This window comes from Lissotriton helveticus, chromosome 6, assembly GCF_964261635.1.
Source record: "Lissotriton helveticus chromosome 6, aLisHel1.1, whole genome shotgun sequence".
In the NCBI taxonomy this organism is placed as follows: domain Eukaryota; kingdom Metazoa; phylum Chordata; class Amphibia; order Caudata; family Salamandridae; genus Lissotriton; species Lissotriton helveticus.
Window position 1 is genome coordinate 1,202,118,078 of NC_136067.1, and position 27,617 is coordinate 1,202,145,694.

Below are 27,617 nucleotides of genomic sequence, written 5' to 3' on the forward strand. Positions count from 1 at the left end.
CTTGCTGCTACTTCTGTTGTATGCCAATTCCCTTACAATTGTTTCTCCACATAAATCATCACACACCCTGCTCTATTCAGCAGAAGCTTACACCAAAGCAACTAAATGTATCCTACACCAATTCCCAATGTAAAATTGTGGCATTTGTATGTTATCCCAGGAACCTGACAGTAAGAACTTTTGAGTTTAGCACCACCTGTAGGCGGGGTCACACAATCGGCCTTCCTGATCGATAGGTTATTACCATTAATAAAATGAAACTTGATGTTTGAGAATACCAAAAAGATAGTAAACTTACACTTCAGTGCAAGTTTGCCTTTGTGAATCATGCCCTCTGTAGTTAAAGTAAAGTACAAACACTTTGTGCTTTATGTCTCAAAACACTCCTTGCCCTAAAACACTGCTTGTCCCACTATGCTGAAGGTCTCCCGTGTTTAGATTCTCTGCCAAATTCTTTTAGAAGCCTGCTGTTCTTCCTTAGCAAAAGATGATTTTAATGAAATATCTTCTCAATTTCTTTGATTTAGACAAATATATGCTGTTTCACAGGGTAAGTGATCACAGTTTCTAAAGTAATAAAATGCCAGCATAAGCTCTATTGCATCTTTGTAGTGCCACAAAGCTTTCTGGCAGAGGACTTATCAAGAATAATTTTTAACATATTGTGACTTATTCTAACCAAGACCAGAATGTTCAAATGAAGCTGTGATATGTTTTAAGAACCAAAATAAAGGGATATGCATAGCTTCGCTTAATGCAATATGACATTCACATCAGTGACATTTGAAGTAATGAAAATGTTCAAATGAAAGAAAGAAGAGGAAGAGTCAGTATTAATTGTGTGAAAGAACTGTCAAAACATAACTTTTATTTTACATTGTAACTCTAAAAAAGCACTGTCCTAAATTTGTTCTCAAGGTCTTACACCTTATGACACATTTTGTTTCTGTAGAAAGCAAGACATATATTCATGGGATTTTCCAAAAAAGAAAGAATGCTTACCTTTCCTGACTCAGAAACCTTGACAATATATCAGAGGCTTTAAGATCTTCAGTGAGTTGCACAGCCATAGATACTTTTGAAAACTGGGGCGCTTGTACCCGTATGACTCCCTGAGGAACGTCTGCCTGCAAAGAAATTGTAGGTTGAACAAGCCTAGCAACAGCAGAGTGACATGATTTATAACACATTGAGTTATGAAATTAATGTGGCAATCATTCTATGGGTTTGTGCTGCATGGAACCTAAGTCCTAGTTGAAGAAATTAAAACCAGTTTTTGCTTCTATGGTTAAGTATTACTCAAACAGCTAGATATTTTTAATTGCCCTACACTCTCGAGGGCATCCTTGTTTGAAACTCCTTCCATTACCTTTCCATCAATGATCTGTTTATCATCCACCAGTTTCTCAAACCCACCTCTTATGACAAGGATATCTGTCCATCTTCCATCACTGCCAGACTACTACTACTGTTAAGCTAAAATCCCATATCTCCCCTGCCTTGAAGGCCCGCCAATGGTTACCAGTTGCCACAAGGCAATACATACCAATGGACCACTTTTCATCAGGAAGGAAATCACAAAATACAACACTCTAGACCGGCACCTCATCTCAAAATCCCAGTATACACGCTAAATAAAACATGGGCGGAACATTGTTCTCTGAGCAAGCAGCTAAGCTATGGAATTTGTTAACCCAAATAGAACGTTGACTAAGAACTATCTCAGCTTTAAAAGACTAGTCAAGAGTTGGCTCTTGCACACATGATCACACTATACACAACAATCTACAGCAATAGTATGACTGAGACATTAAAAAAACTCCCTCTGTATTCAACAATGCATGCACCTTACACATTTATAGAGGTCTATATGCTGAGGAATTATAATGAGCATGTACATATGTAAATGGGTTTATGCTTTGTATAACGGCAGAGCGTAGTGGTGACAGCCCTCTGCTAGGTTTAAAAAAACGCAGAAATTCTATAAAGCAACCAAAGGTTAGGGGGAGAACTTCATAGTTAGATTCACAATTTACACATACAAAACAATAGAAATTCAGCAGTTATAGTGAGAGTTATCGCAAGTAACTAATTTGTGCCCCAACTATAACTCACACCCTCGCTATACACTGCTATTTACCTCACATATTACATCAGTAATTACATCTTCTTTGACATCATAGATAATGTCACTGAAACATTTGCTGTAAAATTATTGATGAGAAAATTGTGCTTAAGGTAACTATAACTAGCGCCCCCGCCATGCACAGTTTTCTGATGAAGTGGGAGCCAGCATTATTCCTGCTCACAGGGAGCTTCTAAAAATGCTGCTCCCTGTGGGTGGGAGTAATATTCAGATCTGTTTCCCTGCACAGATCACTGCAGGCAGGCAAACAAATCTGAAGTTTGTTCCAAACTGGCAGATGCATTTTGTAAGCTCACACCAGCTGGGAGCTGACTTCGTGTTTCCTCACGCTCTTTGGTGGTCATCCTAGGGAATGTTCCACCCCTCCATCGAGGTACTTTGGAGGCCTTTAGCCAGCTCAAGAACAAGGTCACTCACTGGCTCTCTAGTAATACCTCCGTAGGCCCGGCGGTAGACCGAAAGATCTTAATGGTCCGCCGTGTGGGCTGGGTGGGTAACGCTAGAAAAACAAGGGGGGGGGGGGGGGGGTTGCATCATTGTAAACTTTAAAGATCGAACGATTGTTGAAAGAATACTCAGAGAGTCTCGACTGGGCTTGCCTGATAGGGGTTCTAATATACAGATCCTCCCCCTGGGCTTCTACCTACCTCCGCCACTATGCAGTTTTAATCCCTATGGTTACTACCACCCACACGGTCAGAGCGAGGGTGGAGTGAACAGCCAATTAACTCCATCCATATCGAGGCACGCTACCCTAGAGGGGCGCTTCTTTTCTCCTATTCCCCAGGGGCCAAACAGATTCGCTGCCCTCTCAAGATTAGAGGAATGCGATTGACTGAGCCCAAGCCCAGATTCTAACGCCCCACCCTCGGACTTCCAGATATCTGTCCCCCCTTTACACCGCAGTCAGTCTCCGCCAAGGGTGTGTACCACCGTGTCACCAGAGATCCAATTGAATGTTCCCTTGGGGGATCCCCCAGGGCAAGTACCCCATACATCATTTCCTGGAACATCGCAGGACTGGCGGGGAATTTTCTTGATCCCAAGTGGGTACTGTTTATCAAGCAATTCCCTGTGATTTGCCTGCAGGAGACTTGGGCGGTGTTATGTAACTTTTTCTTAGACGGCTATAAAGCCTTCTTTGTCCCCACCCTGCCCTCATCAAGGGGTAGGGCTAAGGGCGTTTTGGTTATCTATACAGCTTTAGCTCTGAAATGCAGAATTAAGGAAATCTCGTCCCCCCCACCTAGATTTCCAAGCTATTGCTCTACAGCAAGGAAATGCAAGTGCTGCTTGATTAATTTTTACAATGCAGTATACCCTGTGAGGTCCTGTAAGATCACTCTAGGGCAAGTTTGCCAAACAGCACTGCGGTTTCTTCTCCCATTGTCTTATGTTAACTGGTGATTTCAACTTAGGCCCGTGTGGAGACCCGGCATTAACCTGCATTGGAGAAATGGGCTGCGCAAGAATGGGGGTCTACATTTCAAGCACTCCCCACAGGGAGACGCACTCAATAACTTACTTAACGAACTAGGTTTGATCTCATCTATGTCTACGATAGATGACTCCAGTAAACCGCTTGCTCCCTCATTTAAAGTCCATAATCGGGGCTCTTTTATAGACCACGTTCTTATCTCGGCTGGTCTACAATCCCTTCTCTCGGAGTTTAAAATCTGAAGCAGTATCTTTAATGACCACAATCCCGTATGTATACGCTTCGGTGGAGATCTATTGAATCCCCAGGGGAAGAAGGTAGCTCCTGGTGTGCTGAAACTTACGGACGGTAGGCGCCGACTCAAGTGGTCTCAGGTGAACCCAGAAGTTGTGTATGATAATATACGGGAATCCTGTGCTGTTGAACTAGCATCATGTATATCTCCTGATTCTTCCCCAAGGAATGTACTTGAGGTCTTTGAGGGTATCATCACCAAGGTGGGAAGCTTGATGTCTATTCCTGCACAAAGACAGTCAGCCAGAGACCCAAAGTGGTTTGACTGTCTATGCTCGAAAGCTGCAAGAGAGCTAAAGGCGGGCCTGAAGTCCATCCCTAGAGACCAATCCCAGGTTAGGCTTCTCCGTCTCAATTATAAAAGGGCCATGGCAATACGGAAAACTGAAATAAAGGACGCCATTTGGAAAGAGCTCTTAGATCTCAGCACACTAGGTAACAGTTCTAAATTCTGGGGACTAATCAATAGATCCCTATTTGAGAGGGAAGGGACGGACGTTATTGGCACTAACATCTCAGAAGATGATTGGGTACAACATTTTGGATCCATATTTAAGAGTACCACGTCCAAGTTACGCCCCCAGCTGGGAGGAAGTGAAGAAACCCTGCTCCCGTTCACATTGCGTGAGGTTGAGAAAGGCATCTCAGGCCTGACCAGTAACAGGGCCCCAGGCCTGGATGGTATGCCACCAGACCTCTTTAAATCAAATCAGTCCCTCTGGACTCCGGTCCTCACGGCCGTGCTTAACGCAGCAGTGGTGGAAGGGTGTCCAGAGCCATGGGGTACCTCCACGATCGTCCCAGTTTTCAAAAAGGGAGATCGTAACAGCACTAGTTGTTATAGACCTATCTCCCTTATTGATTCTGTGGTTAAGGTCGTGGATGGAGTAGTGTTGAATAGATTGTCATCCTGGGCAAAAGAAAATAGGGTAATCTCTGATATCCAATACGGGTTTCGCCCGGGGCCTTCTACTTTGGCACAATGCCTTAACCTGTACATGATCCTCGGGAAGTATACCGTCGCCCACAAGGGCGCCATCTACATGGCGTTCATGGACCTTTCCTCTGCATTTGACTGTGTCAATCGGGGTAAATTGTGGCAGTCCATGGGCGCCATGGGGGTGGATGTCACTCTGGTTAACTTCCTGAGGGATCTGCACAGGGACACCAGGGCGAACATCAGATTCTCCCAGGACCTCGGAGTATCAAGGGATTTCTCTGTTGACCGGGGAGTAAGGCAAGGGTGTATTCTAGCCCCTTTCCTATTCAACTTGTATATTAATGAGCTGGACAAGACTTTGACCGAAACTTGGGTGGATTTCCCATATGTAGGGTGCAGGGGCCTTCCCGTCCTGCTTTACGCGGACGATGCAGTCCTCCGGGACAGAACCGCAAGAGGCCTGCAGTCTTTATTGAATGCCTTCCGTAGTTTTATGGCTGACCATGATTTAGCCATAAACAACTCCAAATCCTACATACTACAGGTTGGGATCCGCCCGAAGCGTAATTACCCTTTTATGGTAAATAGTGAAAAAGTGCCCATAACCACAACTTTCTCCTACTTGGGTGTCCTATTCGATTACCATCTAAATTGGGGCGCCCTAGTTGAGAGAAAAAGAGGAGAGATTACACGGGCGAACGCAGCTATCTTCAGCTTTGCGAACAAGATGGGCAAGCGCCCAATTGCCGCAATGCTGAAGTTAAACCAGGCGAAAAGCGTTGCAATTGGCAGTTATGGCAGTGAGCTATGGGGATATGTAGCAGCCAAGGGCTTCAGGTGGCGGAGAACAACTTCCTAAAGCAGTTATTGGGAGTACCCAAAGGAACTTCAAATCTAATTACTCACGAAGAAACCGGGCTCCCACTTATTGGTGACACTTTAGCTATGCGCCCTCTGCTCTTTTGGCTTAGGTGCTGGTTAAATAAAGATCTTGCCCTTAACCACCAGTTGCTTAAAGAGGCCATGTCCTTAGACAACATGCTTAATATCCCCTGGTTAAAATACTTAAAAACCTGTTTTAATGAACTGGGGCGTCCGGACCTTTTTTCAAGTCCTGATACGATTACCACTGGTGATGTGGTTTATGTAAAAAATTCATTCTCTATATGGCAAAAACTAAACAGAGATGGGGCAGACATGGTAAAAACCAGCGTACGTAAATTTATGTTACTTAAAACTGTTCCATCGCTGGAACCATATCTTACGTGGCCCATCTCTTTCCATGAGCGGTTCCTATTAACCAGGTTCAGGCTTGATTATTACCATCTCCTACTTGCTGTTCCTAAGGGAAGCCATAGAGGTCAGGTGTTGTCTCCCTGTTGCTGCGATGATTCATCTCCACAGGACCTGACGCACTTCATGTTTTTTTGCCACCACTATGATGCCCCCAGGAGGTTCTTCTTATAGCCCCTTTTAAAAAAGATGAATTTTACCCCAGGTTCGCCCAGCTCTTTGCTTCCTGCAAATGCTAAAACCAGAAAGTATCATATTTGTGGTTGGATTTTTAAAATCGGCATTGAGACTGAGAAAAAGTTTCCAAAATGAACGGTTCCCCATATTGTGGCTACTGTTTTACCTAAAAAATGTTATCTTAGAATTTGCCCATACTGTACGGGTGCCAGGTTTTTAACATATTTATGCCAACATTTGTATGACGTATTTATAATATTTGCTCATGACTAATGTATTTGTCTTTTAAATTGCCCCTTTTATCATTGTAATGTTGCTTTTATGGTTTTCTACTTGTAAAACCGAATAAAGTATAATTGAATTGAATTGAATATGGATGACTGGTAGCCTCAACTGAAGCATTTGTCTGAGCCTAAAAAAGATAAAGCTGTCCTTGTGTAATGTAATCTCTTGAAAAATGCCTAATGTCTTTGGGCCAAGTTTGGGCTACATAAAAAAACGTAATATATATACAGCGAAAAAGAGGGAATGTATGACCAGCAAAAAATTAGACAAAGTGATAGTCTAGATTGTGATGCATTGCTTCACCTTTTAGAAATAAAACTACATTTTGAAAAGTTCCAGTCTTACGATTTAAGTTCAAATTTCAATTTTTGCATGTTGTTTTGTTTGGGAATTAAATAACATATTTCGAAATGTGTGTATTCATTTGATGTGTACTTGTTATTGTATGTTTTGATTTTTTTTAGATTCAAGTCGTGGAAATTCCATAGGTGGAGTTCCCAGACTTCCTGTAATGATCCCCTGGGGATTCACAGAAGTCAAAAGTTTAAAAACTGCTGATTTAGCAGATCATACTGCATACCTGCCTTGCTTGAAATATGCTGACCTACAACTGCAATCTTGGACCAACAAGATCTCATCCAGAATTACCATACTGTGTTCCGCCTTGAGTGAGCACTGAAATTACCACACTCAAGTCCTACACAGCATACTCCAAATCACAGGCATTGGTGATGCCCCAGTTTTCTTGTCCTCAAAGACCACTGAGCGATAGTCACAACCATATATTTTAAAAGCTTGCTTGACATTCTCTCCTCTCACATCTGCGTCTCAGGCACAGTGATTATTTGGTTTGCTTCTTTTCTATCCAACCAGTAAAAATATGCCCCACATAAATTCTCTAAATATCCCAGCCTCCTCACACATTTCAGTCCACATGATCTTCAACCTTTACAGGGAGCCCCTCAGTACTCTTCTATCCCCTCTCAATGTCTCCCTCCATTAGTATATTTACATACTGAGGTCATCTCAAATGGATATCAAATTCTTAAAGTCATGTTCCAAAAATCACTCAACAAAAGAGGTCCAATGCTTAGCTCAAATTACATCCGGGAAAAACAAATTCATCCTAATCGACTGTGGGGAAAGGTTTCAGTGGGTTGATCCTGGTCAACCTAACACAACAACTTTACAGCTCCTCGCTACCCTTTTATTGCTTCTGCCCTCCCCAAATACAAAATCTCTGAACTCTCCCATTGACACGGTTCTCTCCCTCAAAGAGAAAATTTCCAAAAATAAACCCAAACGACCTGGTTCCAAATTCAGTATCCTTGCAAGAATAAAACACACCCTTCCCCTAGTACTTTGGAAACCACAGTAGAAGCTTTGTCTCTCCTTTGACAATCGAGGTAGGTCCCTTCTGCAGAACATCCTGTACGCCACACTCACTAAAACTCACATAAACAAAAGCAGGGAACGGTGGCATGGAGAGGATTTAAGAGGAGCCTTTACAGAAGCTGTATGTTATGTTATGTTATGTTATTGATTTTTATTATGCGCACAGCAGCTCCAGCGAAGGAGCGTCCTGGCGCAGTGACAAGGTAGGACATAACATAACAGAAACTAATCATTGAGACCCCTGGAGAACATTTTAAAACAAGAAAGTCTTGATAGCTTTCCGGAAAAGCATAAGGTCCTCCAACAGGCGAATTTCAGCCGGGAGGGAGTTCCAAAGGGTTGCAGCCTTAACGCTAAAAGAGCGTCCGCCTGCCCGACAGAGCCTGAATCTAGGAACTACGGCTAGAGCCTGACCTTGAGACCGAAGAGTACGTGTAGGTATATAAAAAGACAGGAAGCTGGACATGATTTGGGGGCCTATGCCTTTCAAAATTTTAAAAGCCAGACACAGAATTTTAAAATGAATTTGCTTCCTCACTGGAAGCCAGTGCAGGGAGCTGAGGACGTTTGACACAGAGCAGAATCTGGGCAAGCCTACAATTGCTCTGGCCGCAGCATTTTGTACCCATTGTAAGCGGGTAATTTCGGCCAGGTTAGCTCCTACCAGGAGAGAACTGGCATAGTCCAGGCGCGAGATGATAGTAGCCTGGATTACCAGCTGCCTGGTTGGGGCGTCAAAAAACTTAAGGGCAGGTCTTAAACCCCTAAGAAGTCCAAAACAACATGCTGCTGTTTTCTTAGTGTGGCCCACAAAAGTGAGACCGGCATCCAGCCAAACTCCCAGATTTTTCAATTCCGATACAGGAGTAGGCACAAGTCCCAACTCAGCCGGCCACCATTGATCGCCCCATAATTCCACTCTCTTTCCGATGATCATCACCTCAGTCTTGGTGGCATTAAGCTGGAGACAGTCCCCTGTCAGCCAGGTAGCCACCGCCTTCAGTCCATTCTGAAACCTGGGGGCATCATATTCCGCATCCCCGCTGAGAGTGACCGCCAGCTGAGTGTCGTCGGCGTATGAGACCAGGGTAAGGCCCCACTGCCTAGCGACTTCAGCCAGCGGTCTCATGTATAGGTTGAATAACGTGGGGCTCAGCGAGGATCCCTGCGGAACCCCCATGGCCAGCGGCTGAAAATTGGACTTGAAGGGAGGGGTGGCCACACAAAAGGATCGACCATCGAGAAAGGAGCAGAACCACTGCAGAGCCTGGCCCTCGACACCAATCTCCGCGAGCCGGTGCAGCAAGATACTGTGGGACACCGTGTCAAAGGCGGCGCTGAGATCTAATAATATCAGCGCCGCCGTCTGACCCGTGTCCAACACCACTCGCAGATGCTCTACCATCACAAGAAGGGCAGTTTCCGTGCTGTGCCCAGCACGGAAGCCATTCTGTGTGGGGTCAAGGGCATTGGACCGGACCAAATGTCCCGACAAGGCCAGATTGACATGGGCCTCCATTATCTTCACTGGCCAGGGTAACAAAGAGATCGGGCGATAACTTTCGGGCTTCAAGGGGTCCAGGGTGGGCTTCTTAAGGATTGGGGAAACCACCGCCTGCTTCCATTTCGTTGCAACTACCCCTGACTCCAGTGAAAGGTTGACTAAAGAACACACAACCGAGCCTCCCAAGAAGGCCTGATCTCTAAAAAGAGCAGATCTTACTGGATCCAGCGGAGAGCCAGATTTGACCTTTGACGCAAGTTTGTCAAACCCTTCCGGGAGTAGGGGAGGGAAAGAATGCAAGGTATGGTGACTTAAGGCCCCATCTAAGACTCCCAAGTCAGTCCCTGTGCTAGGGAATGTCCGATAGATAGCCTGGACCTTTCCCAAAAAGTACGAAGCCAGAGACTCACAGTGGGAGATGGACCCCGAATCCACAGAGGAAGTCCGCTTTGCCAAAAGATCTTTCACGGCCTTGAATATAGTCTTTGACGGATTTAAGCTGTTCCGAAATTCTGCAGCATAAAATGCCGCACGGGCCTTACAAATAGCCTGGTGGTAGATCCTGACTGAGGCAACATATGCGGCTTTCAAATCAGCCTCATAAGTCCTCCGCCATGCTCTCTCCATCCGTCTGCAGACTCCCTTCAAGGCACGCAGAGCACCGTCGTACCAAGGACTCCACTCTCTGGTACTAAGTTTACTCGAAACGATGGGAATCCGAGAGTCCAAGGCCCTGGAAATCCAAGTGCAGAACTGGTCATAGCCTGCTTCCACATCATTCAATGGGCCCAATGGCTCTACCGCTAGGAGACGATGGAGATCCTCCAGCCTGAGTTTGTTCCAATGTCTCCTGGATACCCTTCTGACCGAGGGGATGGAGGAGGTCACAGGCAAGGGGCAGTGGATGGTCACCAAAAAGTGATCTGTCCACCCAAGCGGGGAGATGGAAATAACCTTTGTCTCAGCCAGATTGGTAAAATAGGGGTCCAAAATATGGCACCCTACATGAGTGGGCTGAGATACCAGCTGGGTAAGCTGGAGAGCCTCTAAGTCAGCCAGGATGCTGCGTGTCGTCGGGTTAGTTGAGATATCAAAATGTAGGTTCAGATCACCCAGGATGGAATAATTAGCACAGCCCATGGCTAATGTGCTAACAGCATCGGGGAATGAGTTTCTGAACACCACATCACTACCCGGTGGACGATATACAACCATCCCAGAGAACGTAAACTGGGGGCTGACCGAGATTTTAAAGGCGGCGCTTTCGCAGCCGGCGATGCTGAGGCTCCTCCAGACGCAGGCAAAGCAGGACCTGACTATTAGGGCTATACCCCCACCTCTGGATGACCGATTTAGGGTGTACATAGCATAACCCGGAGGGCAAGCTAGGTTAATAATAGCTGCATCCGCATCCTGCAGCCAGGTCTCAGTAATGGCAAAAACATCGGGCACTTCATCCTCTATGAGATCGTAAATATCTTGATAATGTTTCGATAACGATCTAACATTCAAATTCAAGACCCGCAGATGAGATGGCAGGCCCTTAACAGGGGGGGCAGCTGTCAAACTCCTCCGGAGGACAATCCCCGGACGGTCAAGCACCCATCCGTTACAAGGGCACTGAAACGGGCCACAAAGAGGATGAACAGGAGGAGACCTGCACCGATGTATGGTCCGGCCGATAGCACACAGACTTTCTCTGGAGTATGTGAGCATCACTGCGCACGTCAGGTGCCTTGCATTCCACAGTCCAAGTACCCGCAGCGCCCCGCACGTCCTTAGCGCGGACGGGCGCAGACGGGCAGTACTCTGGCACGACTCCGGCCACGCGAAGGCGAGCCCGCTACGCGATCCCGCTACGTTAGGGGAGGAGCTTTAAGTAGGCGTTCCATCGATGTGACCTGCGCAGTGAAGCGCTGGCGGATGCAATCTCCTCCACCCCACACCAAGATGGCGGCCCACCCCAGGCACCGGACCCGCCAAGCGGCGGTGAATTCACGATTAAATGTGCAGGTAAGGGGCAGTAAAACACAGGGTCCCAACAGACCAAAAAAGAAATAAAGTTTTAAAATGCGCCAGCAGCGAGCGCTCAACACGCTCCTGGCAGCCACACGCTACCTTGTCTGACGCGGGGAGGCAGGGACTCGCCTTAAGTAGGCGTTCCGTCGATGTGACCTGCGCAGTGAAGCGCTGGCGGATGCAATCTCCTTCACCCCACACCAAGATGGCGGCCCACCCCAGGCACCGGACCCGCCAAGCGGCGGTGAATTCACGATTAAATCTGCAGGTAAGGGGCAGTAAAACACAGGGTCCCAACAGACAAAAAAAGAAATAAAGTTTTAAAATGCGCCAGAAGCGAGCGCTCAACACGCTCCTGGCAGCCACACGCTACCTTGTCGGACGCGGGGAGGCAGGGACTCGCCTTAAGTAGGCGTTCCGTCGATGTGACCTGCGCAGTGAAGCGCTGGCGGATGCAATCTCCTCCACCCCACACCAAGATGGCGGCCCACCCCAGGCACCGGACCCGCCAAGAGGCGGTGAATTCACGATTAAATGTGCAGGTAAGGGGCAGTAAAACACAGGGTCCCAACAGACCAAAAAAGAAATAAAGTTTTTAAATGCGCCAGCAGCGAGCGCTCAACACGCTCCTGGCAGCCACACGCTACCTTGTATAGGAAATCTATACTTGTGTTGCTCCCCATATTTTTTCCCTAGATAGCTGGTATTTTGTCCCAACTGTAAAAGCAACATTATTTGGAAATAAATTGTTGTATTTGATTCTATGATAAGTTATCTGTAATGTTTATAAAAGCGTTGCAGGCAGTGCAACGGGCACCTTTCAAATGTAAGCCTGGACAAGATCCTTTCCCGCTTACATCTTGAACATTTTGCATTGTCTTATAAGTATAAAGTGTGGATGCAGAGGTGTTGTCCTGTGTCTAAAATAAAGGAAAGTACAGTTTTTAATTTAAAATAAGAGAGTTCACACATTTCTTTTTCAGCTGTAAATATCCAATAACAGGGTAAGGAGCCATGCATAATGTTTAAATCTGACCTGAAATATGAGTTCACATGGGCTTATTAGATGTGGTGTGTGCAATTTACTGCAGCCAGCAGCAGCGTCAAAGTGTAGCATTTTTGCCCAATGGTATTGCCAACATCTGTGACAAAAGAATTACAAATATCATTTTGCACCTTGTGGGTAATTTAGCATATACGAAAATAAATGGAAACATTGTATTATCATTATCTAGACTTTTAAAGTGGCTCTTATTAACAACTGTAATATTATCTGTGTAAATGTTTTGCCAGAGTGAGCAGATGGCTGAAGCCCCTGTGTTTAGCCAGGCCTCTTGTGACTCAGACAGTTGCTGTCAGTCACCTCATTTTAGGTTGAACATTTGAGACCTCTTGCATATACTTTAGTATATACTTATATGTGTATGTACTTTGTGGGCTCTGGAGATCAGCCCTAGCACGTGTCTGCTTCCCCTTAGGGCCTTTTTTTCTGTTCAAATGCCTCTATTTAACTGTCTTGATAGAAACGACTAGTAGAAGCCAGTAAAACACCAGAATTGATTTCTGCTTGTTCAACTGCCCCTATTTAACTGTCTTGATAGAAAACTACCAGTACAGATCAGTAAAATACCAGAATACTTTCTGCTGAGGGACTTTCTTTTTTTAATTTTTCCGGCAACCTTTCTCTATTTACGTTTCTTAATATAAAATGACCAGCAGAGGTCAGTAAAATACCAGAATCACTTTAGCATTCTCTAGATTCCAGTCCATAGAAATTGCCTTCCATGCGGACCCGTAGACCATATTTTTTTCAAATCTTGCATTTTAAGTGATATGACCACCGAAGACCCTGATTTTATATTAAAAACAGAGCTTTGGACTATACCATTTCCCGCTAAAAGGCAATATTTCTCTCCATATATTCCCATACCTGGCATGTCGCACAGTTTGGTGCTTACTTTCCCTCCATATTAAAGAATTTTAATATTAAAGATATACTACTTCCAGCCCTCCCTACTGGCCGATACTGTCTCCTCCTCCCTATCACCTTTCTGAACAAGACTCACTCATAACCCAGTCTTACCTCACATATAGGAAACTACAACACATTATATTAGAAATCAAAAGCATCCTACTACTTACTGAAAACTCTCTCTCCAAACTTACCCATCTTCAACACTCTCTAGCAGCAGTCAACAACGTGATAAAAACTATTCCCCTGCCTCTGACCAATCAACACTCACGCATTCGCAAAGTCCCCAACTACCTAACGGACCTGGAAATCCAAACCCTTCTACTGTCATACGAATCCCCTGCATGCCACATCACAAATGAATAAGAATTCTCTATTCTCTGAGTCTCTATCAACCCAAACAGAACATCCCCTCCAACACACAGAGGTATAAACCTGAACAACCTCCAATCCATAACCCCCAAACCCAAAATTCTCGAGACAACCGAAAAGAATTTCTCAAAACCGATCTCCTGCCTTCACCTAAACTGCGATACAAAAGGGGATGATGGACGGAGCGTTTGAGCAAATCAAACACTCACCCCCAGTCAACTGATCTGTGTTTAATCCATCACCATTCTTTAGCCCACTCAGCCACCCCATTTCAGACATGGCTATATGCAAATCAGTCTGACCCTGTGCCTCATGGGAACAGTCCAGCCCGAACTGCCAAGCCATGTCTTCCATGGACCGGAATCAAGCATCCTGGGACCGGTTTCGGATTCATAATCCTCATCAGCCAGGCTATCTTGAATCCAGTGGCCAAGTGAGCAAGGGACTCACGTCTGAGCATACCCTGCCACACTTAGGGGGAACAAAGCGATACAAAAGGGGATGATGGACGGAGCGTTTGAGCAAATCAAACAATCACCCCCAGTCAAATGATCTGGGTTTAATCCATCACCATTCCTTAGCCCACTCAGCCACCCCATTTCAGACATGGCTATATGCAAATCAGTCTGACCCTGTGCCTCATGGGAACAGTCCAGCCCGAACTGCGAAGCCATTTCTTCCATGGACCGGAAACAAGCATCCTGGGACCGGTTTCGGATTCATAATCCTCATCAGCCAGGCTATCTTGAATCCAGTGGCCAAGTGAGCAAGGGACTCACGTCTGAGCATACCCTGCCACACTTAGGGCGAACAATGCGATACAAAAGGGGATGATGGACGGAGCGTTTGAGCACATCAAACACTCACCCCCAGTCAACTGATCTGGGTTTAATCCATCACTATTCTTTAGCGCACTCAGCCACCCCATTTCAGACATGGCTATATGCAAATTAGTCTGACCCTGTGCCTCATGGGAACAGTCCAGCCCGAACTACCAAGCCATGTCTTCCATGGACCGGAAACAAGCATCCTGGGACCGGTTTTGGATTCATAATCCTCATCAGCCAGGCTATCTTGAATCCAGTGGCCAAGTGAGCAAGGGACTCACGTCTCAGCATACCCTGCCACACTTAGGGCGAACAAAGCGATACAAAACGGCTCAGCCTTAAAACACGCCTCAGACATCGCCGACCTCACCCTGAATATGAAAACAGACATAACCATCCTCACGGAAACCTGGCTTAATGAATCATCCTCGCCATGCCTAGACCTTCTGGTCCCCCTCAGACTACAACATTATTAGACTAGACAGACCTCTTAAAAAGGACGGAGGATTAGACAGCATACATCGATCCGATATCACCATCCCAAAGTTTCACTCTGAACCCATGGACTCCAGTGAAGACCTTGGGATCTCTGTCAAATCAACAGATAACCACTCCATAACCTACATATCCTCTACCACCCCCCAGGTAAGAACGCAGCATTTACAGACCAACTTATGGAAATCATTACTACAAACTCTACCCCTCATTCCAACGACATATTCCTCGGCGACTTCAATCTCCATTGGGAAAACCCCCTAGACAAGCAGGTCAACACCCTCAAAACCTTCCTAGCAGACCATTCTTTGATCCAAGCTTTCTCAAAGCCCACTCACTCTAAGGGTGCTACACTTGACTGGCTCATCTTTAAACAAAATGCAATTGAATTTATCTTAATCACCCCTTGTGACTGGTCAGACCATCACATCATCACATTCCAAATTTCCTCCGCTACCAAGAAAACTTTCCTGCAACAAAACAAGCCTGAACAATGGATAAGAAACACAAAAAACCTTGACTGGAACAACCTAGCCTCCCACTGTGAGAAAGTTCTCATCCCCTCCAACAACATGTCAGACGTCAATGACCTCATCGATCATTACAACTCCACGATGACCAAGGTCTTTGACCAAGCTGCTCCACCAAAACTCAAACGAATTCCAGAGAAAGATAAAAACACATGGTTCAATGGAGCCCTGATTGAAGAAAGACGTAAACTTAGATCATCAGAACGGAAATGCAGACAACAGCCCTCCCCCCCTCAATCTTAAACTACTTCAGAAAGCTAGAAACGCCTATAACAAAAGTATTCTACAATCTAAAAAAGACTTCTTTAGATCAGAACTAGACAATGACAAGAATAGACCAAAGAAACTCTTTGACATTCTTAAACAAAAATCAAACAAATTGGCTAAATCTTCACTCTTGACTTCAAAATCACAGCTTAGCAGTGAAGAATTTTCTTCATTCTTCACAGCGAAAACGAATTCCCTCCAACTCGAGCTTAAAACGGCAGCAACTAACTCAACCACCCCAAAGAACATTCAAGCTGAAAACGCTGAACAACCCGAGCTACCTTTGCCAAAAAATAACCTTTACTGGTCCACTTTCAATCTTTACGATATTAATTACATCACCAAAAATCTACCAACTATCAAACTCAACAGCCACTTGAATGACCCAGTCCCCTCAAATTGCCTTCCCACATCTACTAAGTCATCTCCCCTCTCTGGACCAAAATCATCAATGCCTTGCTAGCACAAGGACACATAAACTGCCTAAAAATGGGCCAAGTCACCCCTATACTAAAGAAACCGAAGGCAAACACCTCCGGCCCCAATCATTTCTGAACCATAACCAACATTCCCATGCTAGCCAAGGTCTTGGAAAAATGTGTTCAGCAACAACTGAAACAACATATCATGGACTTCAACCTTCTGAACATCCACCTATCGGTTTTCAGATCCGGCAATTAGCACAGAAAGAGCCATTCCGCATATAGCTGACGACGCCTTCCTAGCTCTTGACCGCAATGAAACCTGTCTACTAGTCCTGCTCGACCTCTCCTTAGCCTTCGACACAGTCAATCACAACAACATTCTAAGAGGGCTGGAAAATAGGATGAGTTTATCTGGCACAGTCCTTCATTTGTTCAAATCCTTTCTGGAAAACAGAACGCAATAGTCCATGGTGAACAAAAATCTTTGTCCCTCCTCACCGAACCTTCTAGGAGTACCACAAGATTCTATCCTATCCGCCCTCTTCAACCTAAATGTCAAACCACTAACTGAACTACTACAGCAGGCTTACATTGCCTACCACATGTACGCGGACGACACTCCACTTTACATCATGATCTCCTACATTGAAGACATAAAGACGATGAACCTGGCACTTGAAAAGACCATCCACAGGCTAACAACCAACGTCCTCAAGCTAAACTTCCAAAAAACAGAATTTCTTCTAATCTCCCCCCCCAAATAACTCCCTGGAGACAAAGGAATGGACCAAGTTGATCACTGCTCTAAATTGCATGCCAACTTTGGTGGACTCCACCAAATCACTTGGAATTACACTAGATAAGAACCTTAACATGCAAACACACATCAACCTTTTAGCTAAAAATGCACACTTTCAACCCCAGCTTTCTTAGAAAAATGAAACATTTCATCGAGAACTAGGACCTCAAAACTGCAGTTCAGTCCGTAGTCATCTCAAGGCTGGAGTACGGATGCACCACCCTCGTGGGGCCTCCCAAAATCTCAACCGCCCCTTTAAAAGCCTGTCTCAACACCGCAGCAAGACTCCTAACAGGATATATGAAATTTGACCACATATTCCACACCTGAAAGCACTCAACTGACTACCTTATGAAGCTCGAATCCACCTAAAAATGGCATGCATCACTCACAAAGCGCTTCACCACAATACCTATCCCAAAAACGTACCTTATCTGGAGAAATCAGACATTCTAGGAGCGGCGATAATTTACTCCTGAAACCCTCACGTTTCAGCAAGAAAAAAATCTGACAGAGCATTCTCCGGAGGAGCACCACGAATATGGAACTCACTTCATCCTTACATCAGCAAAATCTCCTCTACTCCTCTGTTCAAAAGGGAAGCAAAATCATTCCGGATGAGCAAATTCCTCCCGTAAACTCTCACATAGACCATTCCAGTTCTACATCCTTAAACCTGCTCTTCTCTCCCACTAAGGACACCCTCACCCCTATTACCTGTTGCTCAGAACAGCTCTCACACCTGGGACCCTCCGAACTTTGCCAAAACAAGTTGATTCTATGTATGGTACATATTGCTAATTGATTTATTCGTACTGTGCCCTCATTGTAAAGTGCTGTGATACCCTACCCTGGGTCTGGTCTGCGCTATAGAAAACTCTAAATAAATAAATCAATTAAATAAATAAAGAACAGTAGATGTTCAGCACTCAGGCAAATGTGCTGCATAGCTAAATATATATAAGGGCCCAAAGGTGAGACCGAATTAATTGCACATGCTTGTTTTTTAAGTGAGCGGGTAAACCTCCAAACCTCAGAGGTTTAGACAATACCTAGGCCTAATCTGCCTGTAAATGAGACACATGGCACCAGTGTGGGTTAGGCCCTGCAGGCTCATAATAAGATCTACAGGTTGTCGACAGAGCGAGAGCCAGCACCAAGAGGAAGTGTCCATAGAGGTGATGAAGCCTTCAATGGTTCTTGGCCCAACCCGATCATTCTCGCACCAAAACCTACCATGCAAGTCTGAACCCCAGAGCTTCATCTTTACGTGCACTACTGGAGGCAGCCACCACATACATACTTCTGATCAGCACACCGACTGGTTAAGAGCTGTAACGTTCCTCAGTACCTTTAATTTTACTTTTGGGTGCTGGGAGATTGCCCTAATTGACAAAATAAGACATCTGAATACTCCATGCTTGTGGGTCATTTTCAGTTTTCTGTTAAGCCCTGTAACCTAATGAGTAAGGCTAATCTTCCGAAAGACTTGTGAACTGGGTCCTGTCTCAGCTAGAGTCCTATAGGGTCCCACATGACACCGTAACCTATACCTCTAACTTGGAGGACACCCCGATACACTTCCATGAATAGTTTAAGGTGCTGTCTTCACTGAAGAACTGGGCAAGTGTGCAGGAGACTAGATTCATTCTCCAAAAAGTAAACATAGAAAACCATCCCAAACGAATGCATTAGATAACTGCCAGAAGGCAATTTTAAACCTAACGGAAGTCCTATACTCTGCACCACTATAGCTAGGATTTCAATTGGTCACAGATGCTTCAAATCATGGTGTAGGGTCAATTCTGTCACACCATGAAGAGCATGGGCTAGACCAACCTAAAGCATTTATAAGCGGACATTAACTACCCAGGGCACACTGTTGAAAGAGAGCTTTGCTTTTTTGTGGTCACAGAAGAAACAATTCTGTTTCGGACATATGATGGCAGTAGCCATCGATCACAATAATCGATCAACAATTTCTTTCCTAGCTACTAGTCAATTAACAGACCCTGATGCAGCACCACAAACTCAGCAACGCAAGTGTAGAGGACGCACTTTTCATGAAAGGCCGTTGAGCAGAATTTAACACGACTTCCCATCAGACCCCACAGAATAGTGCATTAACTCATATTAAAGCTACTGACTCTATATTGCAGTGGTACGTCTCATTCATCAACAACTGGACCGTGCAACTGTAACCTTGTGTGAGGAACTTCATTCTGTGGGTCCATATGGAGGACTAAGTCTATTTGTGCGCCCAGTTATTTTATATGATAGAGTTCGAATAATTCTCTTGAAAAGATTGGTACATAAATGAATGACAGGAGTTCTTAAATTTTAGTCCTTGATGTTTTTGAATTAATGGGACTGAGGCCCACCTCAGGACCTAGATAATCGTGTCTTCCCTTTCTCCTTGCAGATTTCTGCTGCTTCAGATCAGAGCTGCCCTCGGGAAAAGAAAATATGTTTAAAGGTAAAAACTTAGATTCATGAATCGTTTCTATTGTTCTATCTTCCTACTTTCTCTAATACTATTTTCCTCTGTTAAATAAAGTTATGCTTTTTCAGCTTTATAAGAATTGTCCTTTCTTTTGCTCAAGGTGTTCTTGCCTCTTTAGACTTGTCTGTTGTGCTATTCGATTTAAAAAAAAAATACTTAAAACCAAGTGAAAACAGGCTTGCAAATGGAACTTCGTTTCAAGGGCAGTAGCCTGAAAAAGAAAATCAAAGTTCACTCAAAAACAAAAGAATTAAATTAAAAAAAACATTTTTGCTCACTTGTGCTTTGTCATTACATGTCTTTTTCCTGCTACGCCATGCGCTGTGGTTTGTCTCTACTGTGGGTAGTGACCACCCACTTGACTGAACTACGATTCTACAGGAGCATGGCAGGAGCTAGGCGCTTCCCTGGTCACTGCTGAAAAGGGAAGGCACTGTGGCTAACAGAGGGAACCTCCATTAACCACTCGCTTTATCTTCTGGCTCCGGAGGCAGCTCTCCCTGGCATTTTTCAGCTGGTAAGGAGGAATGTTGTTTCTGCCATCCTCTTCTACGTCAAGTGATGGATCCAGCCCTTGCTCCTACACTTGTTTCAATGTTGCTCCTACCCCACGGCTCCTCCTTCAGTTTTTTCTGTTCCCGGTTTTTGAAGGTTGTGAGCTGAGGACGGACGCAGAAAACTTTCAGTTAGGTCCTCCATTTGTGAAACCCACTCAGATGGCACAATTAAGATCCATGTGAAGGCATTTGACTTGCGTGGTACACCAATAATCCATCTTTTCACCAGTGAGCTTCATTATCTACATGGAGCCTTTGTGGGTTCTCCTACACTATCAAGGAATAAAGATTCAGAATGCTATCCACATCCAACTCTATCCAACTGTCTTCTCAAATGTCATGACTGACTCAGGACCAGCTACTCTCTCACCTACTACATACCTGAAACGAAACCACAACACACGCTCTTTTTCTCTTTACAAAAAGCTTTAAGTACAACCAAATAATGACCTGGCTGCCTCAGATGAAGCAGAAAGGACTCATTTCACAATTCTCATACAATGAAAAATAGATGTACTTTAGCTTAAACAGTGACTTTGCCTTCAAGCCCGACCTTACCAAGAAAGCACAAACTGCTTGGCACCAGTTCCTAGTTATGTGATTAAATTAAACATTAACAATCCATGTTTAGACCCACCATCAAAGATCCAGTGTTCTTCAAAGTGGACACCCTCACTGTCCTAACACTCTGCATCACAGACATCCATCTGGCTCATAATATGTAGGCCCAAAAGAAACAGAGTCACATTGAACCTATGTAGACAGAATTTGAATAGCTACCCCTACATGCCTGCATCATTTACAAACAAGCTGTACCATCTCCATGGTAGCTGCAACCATCCATTCACCCACCCAACCTGGCAGACAAAATTTCAAGTTTAGAAGTCTAGTACAGTATATCAAGCAATAGTATTATTACATTGTCGATCAGTCTGTGAACAAAAAAAAGAACACAGGAGCCTTCTCGTGTTAAATACAGAGGCTATGGAAATGAATGCAGCCGCAGATTTCACTCAAACTTTCAGTCCTAGGCTACAGAAAAGGGCATAATAGGAACCCCTCAAAACCTTGATAAACATCAGTTAAGATCCTTGCCCTCCGCCTATTCTCAAGGCTCAACAGATACCCTTATCCGATGTTCAGACTCGTGAATTGTCCTTTCACATAAACCAAGTACTGCAGAGCCTCATTGCTTCATTCTAGGCTCACAGGAAATTTGTCATATGTGTTCAGAGAGTTAGTCACAAAGGCTGACGTTTTACTTTATGTAGTGTATTTCGAGCTAGTGGCAGCTAGAATAATGCAAAATAGTGACAATACATGATAGACAAAGGTGTATAGAATAAAGATTCCAGTCTATGCAAACAAAATACCATCCACAGTGAGGCTCGAGAGAAGGATGGGAAGAAAATATACAAAAAAAATGTATTTCACTTGGCAGATCTCAGGATTGAAGATTAACGTAAAACAAATGAAAACTGAAGCATGACAGTATATTACCTACCAGCGATGATTTTATAATACAATGGAATAAATACATGCATATTTAAAGATGGACTCACATATAACTTTCTCCTCTTGGTACTATTGTTAAAGTGTAATATTATGTGTCATTTTTTAAATGTTTTTAAGATCCAATCAATTGAAATATGTACACATTTTCATGAACCTCAAAGAATAATAAACTACTCTTAACTCTATAGGGTGTCTTTGTTTAAGCATTCTTACAATTGCTTAAATATTTAAAGCCATCATGTAAACACAGTCTATTTTGCAGGGCGCGAGGGAGGATGGCTCTATATGTCAGCATAGATACGTAACCTATCCCAAAACTATCTGTGTAAAACTTCACATGGAGTTTAGAGTGGCGAAGCTTAATCCTAATGCACATAAGTGGGTAATGTAAATTGCATGGCACCCAAATATCCTAATAAAAATATCATCTGCTAGAGCCATTGAGTCCTAAAAATCATTTACAGAAGTATCACACCACTGGAGTTTTTAATAGAAAATCGACATATAATGGGACAATATTTTTTGTAAATATTTAGGACTCAATATTTATCTTTGATATTACTGCTGTGGGAAATTGGGTTGTTGGTTGAGGGGGTCTGTCCCCTTCTCACGCAACAGTCTCAGTCCTGGTCAGGGTGGACCACAAAAGTCATTAAATTAACATGTGCTTAACCTTTTGGCATCTTGGCACAAAAGCAGACATGCTTAACTTAGAGGGAATACGGAAAGTATTTATGCAGCAAACAAATTGCAATAAACTGGAAAAAAACAAGAACAATAGTACACTAATTTAAAAAGTTAGAGAAATATCTAATATAATATTTGACTCCTAAATGACAAAAATCCAATCAATAGAAAAAAGAAATATGTAATTTTAGAGATTTAGGAAACAATAGTTCCTAGAACGTCAACGAGCCAACTGTGGTTATCTAGTCGCATCGTACCAGGACAAAGTCACAAGTTCAGGCCAACCACAATGGAGCATGGGGTGGACGCATGGGCCAGGTTAGTCCTGATGAAAAAGTAGGCTTCTAGAGTCCAGTGGGCAGAATTCCGTTCATGGTGAAAGAGGGCGCGAAGAGCAGGGAGAGTGTCATAGATGAAGGTCACTGTAGCATGAAAATCAGGCTGAGTATCGCCAACGGGAGTCACTAAAGTGTGAAGATCGTGTCGCCCGTTGCGGACCATCATTGCTGGACATTCTTACTGGCAATCGCCACAGGCTGTCAAAGCTGTGGCACGAAGTCGGTCGGTCACTGCTGGTGGACGTTGTAACAGAGTCTGGTTCAGCAGAGCCTCGCATAGGTGGGCCTGATGATCTTGGTGTAAATGGGCCTGTTCATGGATGCAAACAGCACATAACTTATGAATTCCTCCTTTCTTCACAGAAGAGCGCAATTAATGCCATAGCAAGGTTGCAGGAACTGGCGGGGGTACCCTTTTGAGGATCAGAAAGTCACTCCAGCAGGGTCTTAGGCAGGTTGAGTTGCCAGTCCAGGAAGCTCCAGTTGCAGCAGGACTGCTGGGCAGTTGCACAGAGGCCTCTGGAGCTTGTTGTGTCTCTCTAGCTCCTGCACCTGCTGCACCATTCAAATCATGACCCTGTTGTCTGCAAGGTGAACTTGTGACTGATTGTTTAGTAGTAAAATATAGCAATATTAGGTGTTTAGCGGGGTGCCTAGAGCTTTTGACCCTGGTGCTACTGCACTTGCTGCACCTTTCAAATCATGACCCTATTGCCTGATAGATAAATGTACTTGTGACTTTCTTGTTTGATGGTAACATTTAGCAATAATCTGGGTTTAGTGAGGTCCCTAGAGCTTCAGGCCCTAGTACCACTGCACCACAATTCAAATCAAGTCCCTTTTAACTGAAAGGTAACTGCAAGTGTGACTGTCTGTTTAGTAGTCAAATACAGCAATATTATGTGTTTAGAGGAGTTCTGAAAACCTTTGGGCCTGGTCCTATTGCACCTGCTGTACCATTCAAATCATGACCCTGTTGCCTGAAAGGTAACTGCACTTATGGTTGCCTGTCAATGAATAAAATATAACAATATTTGGTGTTTAGTGTGGTGGCAGGAGCTTTTAGTCCTGGTGCCACTGCACCTGCTTCACTATTGAAAACATGACCCTAGTCGTTGCTGGATAACTGCACTTATGACTACCTAGAGACAACTAATAACAAGGAGGCGTGGGGAATTCCCACACAGAGTCCTGTGGTGCTCCTATGGAGGTAATAACCTCAATTTTGTCAAAAATTACTCGGGTTCAAATCCAATTTATTTCATCATGATTTTAATCCATAGAGTCATATATTCATGTTCATATAGACAGTATGATGTGGTTCAATGAGTTCAACACACACGTTTCGAGATGCCAATATCCCTATGCATTTCGGGACGAAAGTCCCTTCATCAGGGGAGTACGGTTAATCTGCGAAGGAAATAAACATTGCTTTAGGAAGGGGGCTTTTACCTCAACATACTGGAAAAAAAGGTGACGAAAAAGAGTGAACTAGCCCGTAAGAATCTATGATGATTGGTGACTAAAAAAAATGAAAATGAGCGATCGATGGTGAAAACAGTTGTGCGGTTATTAGGAGTGAAAACGGAAAGATATAACTATCGTGCCTATTAAGTGACAGCGGGAAACGTTACGTTGTTTATTCGAGCGAAAACGGGAAATGATTCATGCAGTGGTGAATCATTACACCGTGTTTAAAGTGAAAACCCGCTTAAAACCAAAAAACGTGCTTGTCAAAACCGAGCCTGTGGCTGAAAGAAAGGTCAGAGTCCCCCAAGTTAACACCCAATGACTATACATCCAATGTGTGACAATCCGGGAACGGAGCCCACAATCGAGTAAATGAATTCTTACCCGAAACATTTCAGTGCAGCGTAATAGTGTTCCGTGTCGGTTACCAGTCCAATGGCCTGAAATGCCGAAGTGCGCGTGGGATAGGTGCAAAGAGCATAAATGACGGACTGAATGGAGCATGTAACATAAAGGAAGGACTGTGAGCAGATTAGTCGGAATAGAGTGTGCAATGGTGAAAAACGACCCGGAGGTTCCTAATCGTGATATGATGTGTTAAATATGAAATATAACGAGGAAACAGATGGTCGTGGTGACCAAAAATAAAATTAAACATAGTGGTGCGATACAAGAATGCATGTAAAAAAAATTCAGTCAATGTCGGCCATATTGGATAGGGGAAGTTTCAATAAGAACGTATTATCAACCAATAATGCATCAAGGAGTAAATAATTATAAATTGTGAAGGTCCAAAACGCTCACTTCTGAGAATGTGAGAGCAAGGTGTTTTGTATACAGTTTGTATCTCATAGTGGTACATGTAAATTCAGACTTGGGATTACGTTTTAATTATGACTGATTTTATGTTAAAAAAATAGTTTTAAAATGTGATGGGTATTTTTAACATGCTTTTGTGGTTTTAACCGAATAAAGTGATTTTTGACTGACTGGGTAAAGGTAATCTACTTAGAAAATCTGCAACTTGACCCCAGGCCAGTATTCAACTGTATAATTGTAATCTAACAATTTAACAACCATTTTGCTCAACCTGGGAGAAGCGGTTTGTAAGCCAGCAGCTGAAAGAATTGTGATGAGGGGTTTGTGATCTGTACTTAAGCGATCATTGTAAGCCCAGACAGACATTAAAGTAGTTAAGGGCCCAAGTACATGCAAGCATTTCACGTTCTATCACTGAATACCTTTCTTCTGCAGTAGTCAGTGATCGAGACGCGAAGGCTACAACCCATTAATTTTTGTCCGAATCCATATGTGAAAGAACAGCCCCAAGCCCCTTGTTGCTAGCATCAGTAGTAATAAATATTTGAGCTTTTGGATCAAAACCTTTCATGAAAGGTGCACCTTTTATTTATTTTTTAATGAGATCAAGCGCATTTTGGCACACAGGGGCCCATACGAATTTTACTTTGTTCTTAAGTAATTGCCGAATGTGGTACGTCGAAAAGTTGTTAATGAATTTGGAATAGTATTCGGTTAAACTGAGAAATGCTCTAACATCATTTTTGCTGGTGGGACAGGGTGGTTTTGAAGATGCCAACAACAAGGCCTTGTTTAGGTTTGATGTCATCCTGACTGATGCAGTGACCAAGATAAACAACTTTGTTTTGCGAAAATGTGCACTTGTCTAATTCAACAGTTAGCTCATTTTGCTTTAGAATATCAAACACTTGTTTCAAATGTGTATTGTGTTCCATGTGTTACTGCCCATGACAAGAATATTGTTGTGGAAGAACTTCATGCTAACAACGCCCTCAAAGATAGATGACATCATTCTTTGGAAAAGCGCCGTAGCTGAAGCTAAATCAAACATTACCAGATTGAAGCTATAGCAACCAAACGGTGTAATGAAGGTTGTATACTTTTTACTATTGACATGTAAAAGTACCTGGTATAGGCAGACTTTAAATCTATAATAGAAAACAGTTTCATATCCTTGGTAGCATCAAAAATTTCACTAATACGAGGCAGTGGAAATTGATCAACAATAATACTCTTATTAAGATCTCTGCGATCAATACATAGTCTGATTTTACCATTAGGACATTTAATGACAACCATGGGAGAAACCCATTCGGCAGAGTCAACCATCTCGATGACTCCACTGGTGACTAGTCTGTTGAGTTCAGTTTGAACATCCTCCCTGACTGATATTGGTAAATGTCTGACTTTGTGTACACAAGGTGAAGCATTATCTTTTAATTCAATTTTATGTTGGAAACAATTGAGTAGACCTACTCTTCCCGAGAAAAATTCTGGGTAATCTTTGAGTAAATTACGATTACATTCATCCTCTATAGACATGACGGGGTTAGAGCAGTTAGAATTCAAAATGATCCCTAGATCAGCTTGGTCACTCCACCCAAGTACAGAGGGTCCTTTTTTTGCTACAAAACATTTGCATAAGGCGTTCCTACTTTTGAATTCGAATTCAAGTTCTCGAGTTCCTATGAGCTTAATGTTGTCACCGGTATAACTCTTGGCTGTTACTTTAGATTTTTCAAGAGAAGCAGCTAACTTATTAACAAAAGGTTGTTTCCAGATGTTCTCATCGGCTACAATAGATGGGAGGTGCTTGTGAAACTGTTTTGAGGGACCCGGGGGGCGGTATACAACAGAGCCTGAGAAACAGTTGTTGGGGGAGAATTCCAGGCTAAATGCTAGGCTCTCGCATTCTGGAATTGATTCAGGGATTACTCGGCAGTGATACTGCTCTTTAAGTATAATGGCTAGGCCTCCTCCTCTCCCTTCAGGGCGATCTTGCCAGATGATTTGGAAGCCTGAGGGAAGGGCTGTCACGATGTCAGGGTCAGAGTCTGTCGTAAGCCAAGTTTCTGTGAGGAAAACTGCATCTGGCATACGTTCTTCTAGCATGAGAGCAAGTTCCGTCCTATGTTTTGGTAGGGATCTACAGTTTAGCATAAGCATGCTATAATCTAGTTTCGCGTCACGTAGCTGCATGGGTTTGAAAGTCTGTTTACACCCCGGACAGATCACTGGCAGATCTATAGCCTGGAATGAGGGCGAACTGCCTTTAATTCCCATAGGCCTCATGCTAAGGAGGGCTTCCGAACTGTAGTACCTACTATTTAGCAGCTGAGATGTAAAGGGTATGGCCCTAGGTCCCGCCCGGTCGCGGACGGGCGCAGACGGGCTCGCCTTTGGCGAGCCTTCGGCGCGCCCGCTGCGCCCGTCCGCTGCGCTTCTGGGAAGGAGGTGCCATTTTATAGTAGTCAGGGTGGGAGGGCCGAGCAAGTAATCTAGTGGGGCTGAGAAAGAAGTAACTGGAGAAATACTGGGGGAAAGAGGTCT

At 43.9% G+C, this 27,617-nt stretch overlaps 1 protein-coding gene across 3 annotated transcripts in view; it reads right to left on the bottom strand.

The window, feature by feature from the left end:
* Positions 1–27,617, bottom strand: part of ARHGAP18 (Rho GTPase activating protein 18) — an 843,873-nt gene that overhangs the window by 97,657 nt on the left and 718,599 nt on the right. For all 3 annotated transcript variants that reach the window (XM_078648922.1, XM_078648923.1, XM_078648924.1), the window contains one exon: positions 1,003–1,127. In XM_078648922.1, the coding sequence (XP_078505048.1) occupies positions 1,003–1,127 (125 nt within the window). The remainder of the gene's footprint in view (positions 1–1,002; positions 1,128–27,617) is intronic.